General features: G+C 42.4%; 1 protein-coding gene across 1 annotated transcript in view; it reads right to left on the reverse strand.

Annotated features, from left to right (window-relative positions):
• WASHC1 (WASH complex subunit 1) overlaps positions 1-11207 on the reverse strand; it is a 28249-nt gene extending 17042 nt beyond the window's left edge. The window contains exon 1 of the mRNA XM_010225211.2: positions 11012-11207. Within this exon, the coding sequence (XP_010223513.2) occupies positions 11012-11190 (179 nt within the window). The 5' untranslated portion in view covers positions 11191-11207. The remainder of the gene's footprint in view (positions 1-11011) is intronic.
• Positions 11208-11678: the final 471 nt, after the last annotated feature.

Genomic DNA, 11678 nt, shown 5'->3' on the forward strand with positions numbered 1-11678 from the left:
GAGTGAAGCCTACCCAGGCTTCATTTGGGCAGCTTGTTATGTAGTTGTTTCTGCACAACCAACACTTGTTATTACTTTCCTCTTAAACTCCATAATTCTCATCAGCAAGAGTCAGAAGAGACACATCAGCCAGAATTTAAACGTTTAATCTATGCCTTCTCTAAGTGGGATTGGAAGAGACAGAAGAGAATGAGCCACCAGCTTGTATCTTCTGGGCTATCTGCAGGTAGCAAATGAAGGGACCAAGCACAAACGAGCCCAGGCAACTACCCCAGACCTTTTAGCCTCTGCCTCACTTCAACCTTACTGCCCCAACATGCCAGTGTGGAAGGATAGGACACTTGCAATGCCTTTCCCCCTGTCAGCAAGCAGTCCACACCTACTGAGCAGTGCAGGACAAGAGGACAGGTTGCTTTGCAGCAGAAGACTAGGAAGGGCCTTTTCATTCCCAGCTCTGCCTAGATTTTAAATCAGTTTTCTTGATTGAGGTAAGCAGCAACCACTTTTGTAAGCATGTTAACAGCTGATTTAATGAACATTCCCAAAGACTCTACCACATGGGTCACACTAAAGCAAAGCTGAACACAGCAGGGGATCTGAGCTCCTAATTGCTCCTTGGGATGGAGGCTTCCTACCTCAATGCGGCTCATAGCACAGAAGCTGCTCTGAGTCCATGCATCGCCACTAATCAGAACAAGCACTGCCACAAACAGTAAGCACGCTGATCAGAGCAAGTAGTTAACTGGAATGAGTCTGTATAACACCATTGCCCCACACTGTTCAAATAGCATATTCAGGAGGACGAAAGCCTACATTTCACCTCTTACTTTCCTCCTTAACTACCACTGCCTAGCAAGGCTCTCCCTTTCTGGTCTTCCCTCACTTCGCCCTGACTTACTGAGTTTGTCATGATATTTGATAAGATATTTGGACCTACGTAGCTTTTAAAGGTTGACTCACAGAGCATGCAGCTTATTTTGTTTGCTGTCAACACTGCAATTCTGCTCATCATATTTGCTGCAGCAATAAACATCTCACAACCCCAACTTCTTCTTTACCAAAATTCTTCTATTGCCTCCACTATTCCTTCAAATACTTCTGTCAATGCCAGCTTTGCCATGCAGTGCCTCTGTGATCCTTCTCACTATCCTGTGACTGCCAGTGCTTTTTTCCCCCACCAAGATCCTCCCCAAATTTTCCCACAAAGAAAACAAGCCCAAACAAATTAGATTAACTCTTTCTCAGCTTTCTGCTAGGTAAGAAGATTCCGTGGTAACCACATCTTTTCCCTTTCTCAACTGAACTTCAAATTTGAAGTTATCCCGGTAACACAGGAAAAAAAGCTTCTTCCTTGTAAAAGAGAGACTTCTTTTCTTATTTTATGCAGATGAATCTTTTCATTTCACAAGTATTTCCTCTTCATAAATGGGAGCTGTTTTGCATTACTCCTATTTTCCTAGGATCAGTTGTGCTCATTCAAATCTCAAAAGGCACCTTCTATGATATGCCCATCAACAAGCTAATTTGAACATAAGTGCTTCTTCAACAAGCGAATAACTCTGTGACATTTTCCCCATGCAGCACCTTTTCTGAGTGATTACAGCACTTCCTTACTTTCTTGAGACATTTCAAGTTACTTCCCACTCAAAGACTTGGGCCCAGGCAGGGATTCATCTAAAAGCATCAAAAAGCAGCCGTCTTCCTGCTTGGACTAGCAGCCGCCCTAGCATTTCAATGACACAGTCTGTGGCACATTAGCAATCAAGCACTGGTTATAGACACACAAATTCACGTTCTTCACTACCCATTTTAAGTCACCTTCCTCAGGTAGCAACTCTGGAAGTATTCCGGAATAGCCATTGGGAACAGCACTACTGCTTCCACAACACCACCACACCTAATCTCTACAAAATACTTTTCAGCTCCCTACCCCATGCTGAGAGTTCCCCTCCACAACCTGCCAAGACCCTAAATTCGGTCCAATTTGCAGAAGCCTCATTTCTCTCCTTGTAACACACCATGTAAGAAATGTTCTTCCAGACCAACTGTGCCTTCCAGCAGCAGCTAATCCTCACTCCAACTAGCAGAATAAGCACGAAGCATAACAAAGGCAAGATTTTGAGGTTTTATTTTTTCTTTTAAATTGTCCATGCCCTAGAAAGTAGTCCAATCAGGGTTTTGCAGGGCTGGACAACATAGCTTTTAACTCTCTCTCTCAAAAAAAAACTACAGGCAAAGTCTAAATTTGGGTCTGGAACTGGTAAAAAACTCCAGGATGCCCCTCTGAAAAGTATTGTGGCCTAAGCAGAAACAAAGAGACCCAGTCAAAATAACAGACAACTGAACTATGGGGACCATGAACTTCCTGGCTAGACCTGGTGCTGAGCTATCAGAGGGACTGGCAAGTTGCACATAAACCATAGATAATGAGAGATGCTCTTCTTGCCGTATAAACACAGAGCAGAAGCGCCACAGCTTTACCCTCTCTTTTAGGAGAAATGTCCTCTTACGCCTCTTGGGCCCATCTAACACTTCTTAGTCAGCTTTTATGACATATGTAAAATGAAAGTCCTGAAAGTAAAATAGAAACAGGTACATGCATTTTTAAATGTGTACTAATCCAGAATGAGAATCATATTTTTGGATAAATACAGAATGGCATTGAACTCTAAAGGTAATACACTGTCCAGATGGGCTTTCTCTTCTACAGAATTGATGCCTAAATCTGTCACCCTCAACTCCAAAAGTATTTTTATCCTCTCCTCTCCCCAGTCACATAGCATGGTAGATTCCCTCAATAAAAATGATCTTCTGGAGAATGTAGATGGGAGTGGAGGGACTCCTCTGTTATTACCTGCAAATGAATCTGCTGCCCCCAAAACTGCTACTCCGTTCCTCACTGTCAGCTGCATTTATACCCAAACTTGAGCCTATCCCACTCTGAAAAAGCCCAGTGACAGCATCACATCTAGTCAAAAGGAAGGACCACAGAGAGAAAGAGCTTATAATCTGCCAGCCAAGGGTGAAGAACAGACCTTTGGCACTCCTGCTTCTTCCCCCAGCTCTCCCCCCACGCACATTCCCATTTATATAGGGAGGAGTAAGCAATACACATTTCAAGCCACTCAGTATTATTTTCCAGACAGTTTTCTCCACATTAGATCCCTGATTGAAGTCATGCCTGTAAAACAAAGTGACTTCTTTGCATCTCTTCCTCCAGGGCTGATTGAGCAGACAAAACTCATCCATGGGAAGAGAAAGGAACTCTAGCACATGCATGAGAGTCCAGCAGTGGAAGCTGGTTGAGAAGATAGAACTATCGCTTTGTATAAGAATGACACGGCAACTGTGCTGAGGTGAGTGGGAACTGGGGCCAGTTCAGGCAGTATGGCCAAACCCACAGCCTAAAACAAGTTTATTTTGCTGCGAAGCACACACTGACTTGCTGTCAAATTGCCTTCTTCTTGGATATTATCAGAGACGGGTAATTGTTAGAGCCACTTGGGATGGGCGCTGGTGAGGAGATGCCTGGAGGGAAAACATGCTAATATCTTATCCAAACCTTTGTTAACAGCAAACTCCTGCTCAGCAGCTTATAGAAATAACCCACTGCTAGACCAGATCTCAGCCATTTCATCTCCCCACAAGTGGATCTGGATGCTTCCAGCCCACAGCTATCAGGAATAGCTCAAGGAAGGAAAGGTTGCCTGGCTGCACAACGAACAGAGTTTCAGGAGGCTCCAAGTTTCACTTGGACCAGTCCTGGAGAAAGCTCTCAGGAACAGATACAGAGACAGGTATAGGCAGGGACAACTGGAGCACAGGGGATAGGGGAAATTCCTCACAGCTTTTCCAGGCATAAGAACAGTGGGACCGTGCCAGGGAAGGACCTTTAAAACTTGTGTATTCCAGTCAGCACAGGAACAGCAGCCATGGGTGCTCTTTGCATCAGTTATTCACAGATGCGGCATGGAGGTCAGTCCTACTTCTGTGCTTAAGGCCCAGTCACACTCCAGACTTGAGATAGTTCTTGCCATCCCATTGACCTGAGAAATCAGCACCAGGACTGCTGGCAAAACAGACACACTGTAACCCAAGTGTCTCCTGCCCTCTGAAATAAATGTCCCTCTACACGGTCCCATCACCCTCTCACTGAGGCAAGCCCCATCAAAGGCCAAAACAGGTCCTACTGGCATGCGCTAAGGATGACAGATCACCAGTATTTCCAACCTCTGGCAAGTTATTTCCCTTCCTTCTCAAAAGATTTTTAGTGTTCTTGCTATGCAGAAAAGCTGACTTGGGAGGGCTTTTCAGCAGCTTGCTCAGGCCCCATTGTGCTCCGCTTCAGAGAAGGGTATTTCACTACTATTGCTCTCCACTTGGACTCCGGGCTACTGTACACTGAAAAATCAGTTGAAAAGGCAGAGTGTTACATCCTGCCTATAGCAGGGGTCCTCCTGGGTTGCCGCATCTCAAATCAAAAGCAGCAAGGGCAATTATACCTCTCTACTTCTTGTTATGAGAAATCTCGTGAAAGTTTAAGCCAATTTAGAGCAGTGGGGTGTAGACAAAATGACCTATCCTTCAAATTGCTCACAGCTCAGTCCTCAAACTGACTGTGCTTTAATTTAATCTTTGGTGAAGGAAGCCATCAATTTGACTATTTCTCACCTCCAACTATGGATTTAACATTTGCTCCTGCTTGAGGTTTGATTTCCATAAATTGTTTTGAAACTGGCTTTTCCATTTTGGAACATGGCCTTTGAACAGTAAGCTGCATTAGTTACTGCAGATAGCATCTCTCATATGAAAATCAGAACTCTTTAAACATTTTAAATGGTTTTCCTATGACATAGGGAGAGCATAGATGATAGGAAGTCTATTTTAGTCTACAGGCATAGAAAAGCTTGCTACAAACAAAGAGCAAAGAAAATTAAGTCAAAAAGTCAATATGAACTACATGTGATTGGACTAAATGAATTTTTCATCAGTGATTTTTCTTCAAGATGCATAGTTTTGCTACACAAACAGAATCAACACAGCAAGAAGTTCCTATGCTATCAAGAACTTATTTTTAAGTTTGCTACAACTATTACTTCTGGGACACATCTTTTTGGGAAATCCAACTCATGCTGTTGTAGTCTGCACCATTCTTGTTACAAATGATCAACACTGCCACAACAAATCCTCTAGAAGCTAAGGTAGGATTTTCCCTTGCTGGTGACTCAAAGGATATAAACCGAACAACTCAAAAGTCAAGCCCTAATTCAGACTTGCTTATCCTTCAAATGGCAAATTTTACTTCTCAGTAGAATGAATTTCATCTCCCCAAAGTTTAAAAAAAAAAGAAAAAAGAAAAATAGCTGTCCAAGGATGAAGGAACAAATGCTGGACTCAAGCGCGGGCCTCACTGCATAATCTACTTGAAATTTTCCAGCTACTGAATTACTCTTCTGTACTTAGCTACATCTTACATTTTTCCTACTTTTGATTCTCTTGCATGCTTTTCTTGAGGAGTCTGTCTTATCCCATTTTTAAGAAGCAGGGAAAAAGAATCCCTTGGAACTCTGAAACTGTCACTCAAAATTGAGTTTTTGCCACCAAGGCACATGGTACAAACAAGCGACTACCTTGCCAGAGTTAAAAAACATACGGAACAAAGTTACACAGACCCTCTCCTTACAGTTTGCCTTTTGTATTGATAAAAAGGGATGGTACTTGGAAATTGTCATGTTTCCATTAGACTTTTCAGAACCATGAAAGGCCTTTTAAGTGTCAAGAAAGTCTTCAAGAGCTCCATTAAGTCAAAAATTGTTCCCTGCCTCCTTTTTCTAACGAGTCTTTAGACCAATTCAAAAAGTGAGAGAAAATGCTTCTCCTGTAACTTCTGCATTTTGCTTCACTTCTTTACTATTTGGAGCAAACTGATATATCAGCAGTTTAGCATGACCACCTGAACCACCCATTTTATTTTTAGTGATTGAGGATATGGCTAAGACTTGTGTTTTCTTTTCTGCATCTGAATGGCCACTTCAGCAGCCTGGACACAATATTCCATCATTTTCTTTTCAGAGATAGAATCAAGCACAAAGAGCTCTTTTCTCCCCAAAAAGAACACCTTCTGTAGCTAATGCAAAGTCATCTCCAGCTTTCATCAACATTCTGTATTAACGCTAGCACCGAGTCTTTTAGTTATTCATTAAAATGTACCTCTATTTGCAGACTTGCTATTACGTGTGACAACTTTAAGTCTGCTTGGAGGAGGATATTGAGGGTGAAGTACTTCAATCACTTCTTTAAATTGCTTACTTGAAACTATGCTGAAGGCCTTGTTAGCAAAAAAAGAAGGCTGTGAGTCTCTTATCAAGTTCAAGCCTGCCTTTTAATCACTTAAGGCAGAACAGATTGATCATCCCCATTTTGGGGAATGGGATTCAAAGATAAACAGATCTCTAGAAAAGAAACTGATGCTGAAGAGCTGCTAGTAGACTCAGAACAAGGGCTTAAAGTCACCACCACTACATTTCAATGACAATGCCAAAAAGCAGTATCTCCCTTGAAGAAACAAATTTAGCTTTCTGTTCTACTTCAAAAGATGCATTTAGTCTCTGTAAATCCAAAACACAGATTTTAACACTTTCTGAGATGAGCAAGAAACCTGTCTTGCTAACTCTCCACTGTTTTGTTCATTTTTAAAAATCTATCTTTTTTTAAAAAAATGACAATATCATTTGGTCACTTCTCTCTTACTATTTCCTTTTCATTTTAAGCTGTCACAGCTTTAACTGAGCACTCCCCTTCCTCTGGGCTGCCAAGGCAGCTGAACTGGACCTGGATTTCAGACCCCAAAAGATTTTAAGCTTGGGGATTTTAGCAGCATCCAGAAACTGTCTTATATCTGGACTGCTGCAAACACTCATTACCACTCATCCTCTTCCTGAAGGAATGGGATGCTTGCTACTGCCCATTGCCACCAGCCTTCCACAGACACTATCCTATGTGATGTCTCTCATATATCACTTCTTAAAGTCTTCCCACAAGTTCAATGATCTCTCTCAGGTTCCACCTCAAACTTAGTTTCCAGACAAGTATGAGAGCTAAAGCAAATGAAGGATTCCCAATGAAGCCTGTGTTACATTTAAAACAACAACAACAACAAAAAACACGTTACTTGAAAGACAGTTGAAAGCCTCTACAACAGTAATCAACATCCAAAGGCAAAATTCCTTACCCTGGTTTCCTCGTGCTGTGAGTCCTTACACCTGGAAGACCATCCACCCACTCCTTCACCCTTTCTGCCCATTATTCCTAAAAATGAGTGACCTCTCTTAGATTCCGTAAGGACAGATATCTGAAACTAGAACTAGTTCTAACATCCTCTCTGAGATGGGACATCTTTGAAGCACCATCAGGTGAGCAGTGCTTAAGAGGAGTCCTGTCACTCTAAAAGCATCTGAGAAAAACTGTTATCCTCTGCTACAACCAGCCTCCTGGGGTGAAATCATCCAAATAGAGACCCATCAAGGTGAAGACTTTTTGACATCTCTGTCACCGTTAAGATGAAATCCTTACAGCTAGCAAAGGAGCAAACGTAATGCAGTGGCCAAGCATCCCTAAGCATCGAATTTGCACCCGAGAGCCATGGTGCACAAAGTGCAAAATACAGCTTACTGTGAGGCTCTTCTTTGGAAATTCCCATAAAACACTGAATACATTTCATAGACATCCTCAATCAAACATACAGAGATGTTCAGTCATCCATTTCCACTACTGAGCAGTGTGAGTAACTACATTAGCAACTTAAAATGAGGCAGGAATACCCACATGCACCTAGTTATTAAGTTGCTGGTTGCATTTTCAGTTTTGGGCCAGACTGCCATACAAAGGATGTCAAAGCTCTGTGCAGTGCATACACCCTGCAGAGCCCTTTCCACTCACATCTCAACCCTGCTCCTGCCCTCAACATCCCTAACAGCTCTAGAAGCCAGTCAGTCACCCCTTCTATTCGGAGTGACTACATTCACCTGACATCCTCTCTAAGCTTCGAGGCATTCTGCAGCGCTTTTGTTTTCTAACTACTGCTTTCAGAAATGTGCCTCTCATTTAAATATTGCTTTAATATTAAGGCCCTTTTCAAACAACTAACATGAAATTGATTTAGAATCAATTTGGGGAAAAAAGGGAGAAGGAAATACCTGTTTTTCAAAATATTACTCTAGACAAGTAGATAGTGAATAAAAATTAAAACATAACTCCTCATTAAAGTGAAAAAGAGAAGCACAAACAAGAAGCTGAACCACTTGTGGTTGGATTACAGGCAAAGGAAATGACAACTTTGGTCAGAACGTTCCAAATCCAAGCACCGGTTTTCTTTGTCCTGCTGTTAACACTAGATGATAACTTGGATAGGCAATTTTCCACAAGTCTATTACGAAACAGTGTACAGGCTCAACATTGCACCGACATGTTAGAGGTTATTAACATCTCCTGGCAACAAAAGCTCTCCTCAGACAGAGCCAACCAAGGGCCTTCGCAGAAAACTTGACCCATCACCTCTCTGTTGCAGATATTACAACAATGTTTTCATGACAAAATTCACAGCATAATTCCAATGCAAGTTCCCAGCCAGAAAATACTGTCTAAGGAAGCAAATAGAAACTACTCGTTAACAGAGTGTTTAAACTGGTCATTGTGCACTTGTCCAAAGCTTAACTGACTATCAGGTTGGCTTGTTTGAGAGCATTTGGAAAGAAGAGAGAATGGCAAAAAATTGTGCATTATTTCCCAAACTCACCATACAGGAGGAAAACAAACAAATAAAAAAAGAAAGAAAGAAAAATAAGGAAAAGCCAAACAACAACAACAACAAAAAAAAAAAAAAAAAAAACAAAAGGACTTCTTATCCTCTTTCTCCCAATACCCCAAACTGAAAGATGTCTTTCTTGGGTCTCTTTGAGAAGACTGAATTCACTGACACTTGTCAGTATTTTTTTTCTCCTGAACGGCCACTAACCAGTCCAGGGCATATTCTCTCTATTGCCACAACAATACCACAGTTGTCCTCGGCAGGTTTCCAAACAAAAAATGCAGGAGCTCACCTCCCCTGCACACAGGATGGAAAGCTTCATTTTAAGAACTCCTACTTCACTGTACAAGAAAGGTGAAACCTGGTAACTGAAAGAATCTTCTTTCCATGAAGTGAAAGAATCCTTCCCTCTATCTTCAATAATTTACAAACTGGCCTGCCTCTCTTGAAAGCATAACACCTATCCAATTCTTCCTACAAAAAACATCTGCATCTTTGAATTGCCAAAGTAATAGTTTTGACATACTCAGCTGAGTCTGCCATATGGAGCAAGTTTCCTCTCCATCAGCACTCCAAGCTACTGTTTTGAGGATCAGAACAGTTGGTTCCCCAGATAAGGCTGCTCCTTCCTGGAAATGGGATAGAGAGCTGCCTTATCTCAGGGAAAGGGAAGAAAGAAGGTCACTCTTCATTACATGGCAAAATTCTCACCTTGAGAGCTTTTCCCCTTGATTGGCCTGGAACAGTCAAGGTCATGGAACTTTTAATCAGCCACCGGCATAATTACTAAATCGTTATTAATTATATCAGAGAGCTGAGACCTCGGAGGAAAGGCAAAGCAAACAAAGAACCCGAAGAAGCCTCCCCTGTTGTTGGAAAAAATTGGTAATTAAAAGTCATGAGTGCACTGAAGAGAGAGGGAACAGCATCACAGCCAGTGTTCAGCTTTCATGAATGACTGGAATACAAAATAGGAGGCCTGCCTCTCCAGGGAAATTACAGGGTGCTGCTTTACAAAGCATCGAGTGAGGAGAAGAGAGGGGAAAAAAATAGACAGAAAGAAAGCAACACTCCTGCTTGGTTTGTACCTTTATTTGTCCCACAAAGAGGATTTTGGACAGGGACAGCAATGCCAGCCAGTCTCATGGGTGCCTTCCACATGCTTCTGGCAGCTCCAGAGAGCCTTCTCCTGGCCTTGGATCAAGAAGAATTCCTATACTGAAAAGTGTATGAGAGAATGAGGCCTCATATTGAAGGCAATTCAGCCTACATAGAGCCCTTGTCTGTGACTCCAGCTAAAACCTATTCCAATGAAAATACTTTATCTCAATGACCTGAGCTCAGCCTCAGTGCCCACCCTTTTTCTAGGGCAGGCTCTTAATGGCCTCATCATCAAAAACTGAAGAACTTTAATTGCCATTAAGAAGACTCAAAGGAGAAAATGCCATGGCCCTGCTCACACTGAAACAAATCACTCTAGGCAGGCACAATGCCCACTGAAACCAAGGCAAGTGCTTTTGCTTACAAGTCTATGAGAAAAAACAATGCTGACCGCCTCTTTCCCTACAAGCCATTTCAGGGATATCAAACATGGCATGGGTTGAAAACAGGCACCATGCTACCTGCTACCATTTTCAGGCAACCACAAGAATTGCCCTGACCTGCTATATAGGCAGTCTTATGGACCAAATATGAAGCAAAAGTGTATGAAAGAAATGGCAAAACTGGACTGGGCTCCTGAACAGATTACTTTGAATAGACCATAGTGAGAAGAAGAGACACTCTCATGCACTTAGGCCTCCCAGTGTACAAAAAAAGCACAAAACACAAAAAGCCTAAAGACAAACCACTCTCTGAGCCCCAGACATCAAAACAGAGAGACATTTTCTGCTCAACTTCTTCAAGTGCCATGACTTGAAAAGACACATCTTCAAGATACCATAAATAAAGTCTCCCACTTAAAACGCGAAAAAGAAGGATGCGAGTATAACTATGGCTGAAATATTACTGCGATCTATGAGAGCCCGCCACCGAATTAAAAGTTTACTTGATCATGTATTGTCAAAGTTAAACATAATCAAGTAGCTGCTGTTAGGAAGAGATTGTTCGCTATTATTTCTATTTGCAGCAGCCTTGTCACACCACTCTGCTTCCCACTACCAGCTGCTCGGAGCCGGCTCCCGCCCCAGCGCGACGGCAGCAGACCTGGTGAAGATATCAGCCGACACCTTCTGCAGGTACTGCAGGGCATCCGCCACCTGCTGAACAGCTTCCTCCCTGCGCAAGTCCGGCTGGATCAGGGGCACCGAGTACGTCTGCCCTTCCCGGAAGCGCTTCTGGGCCACTGTAGCCATCCTGCCTAAAAGAAAGAGCAAATAGGTCATTACAACAAACACACTTCCTGTTTATTACAGCGTTTACCTACAGACTTTAACCTTCTGCTCCCCACATTATTTTGGAAAAGTATTTGCAATGGAATCAGGAAGGTTATAGGTAGAAACGAGCAGTAAAGTTAACATACTGGATTTTCTAGAAACTTCAGGCAGCTACAGAGACGTGAAAGTTTTGCTTACATGAATGCTCTTGGGAAACAAAGCAGCATGATACTTAAATCTCAGCTCGGTGTCACGCTGAAAACAACGACGACACTTTGGAATAAAGTTAGTTCAAGATGGTGATAAAACTCTTCAGAGATCACGCTGTCCCTTCTTCCATCCTCATACTCTAGATGGATACATTTCAGGTCATTCAACAGTGAAACATGACATCCTGTTTCACACTTTTGCTCTAAGAACAACCACTTCTCCCTTCCAAGAAGGGCAGCTGTGACATTAGAGGGCACGCATGCACATTCATGTCCTTACTCCAAGTA

Source organism: Tinamus guttatus, unplaced genomic scaffold (genome assembly GCF_059628265.1).
Source record: "Tinamus guttatus ecotype Peru unplaced genomic scaffold, ASM5962826v1 Tinamus_guttatus_pri_ptg000125l, whole genome shotgun sequence".
Classification (NCBI taxonomy): Eukaryota; Metazoa; Chordata; class Aves; order Tinamiformes; family Tinamidae; genus Tinamus; species Tinamus guttatus.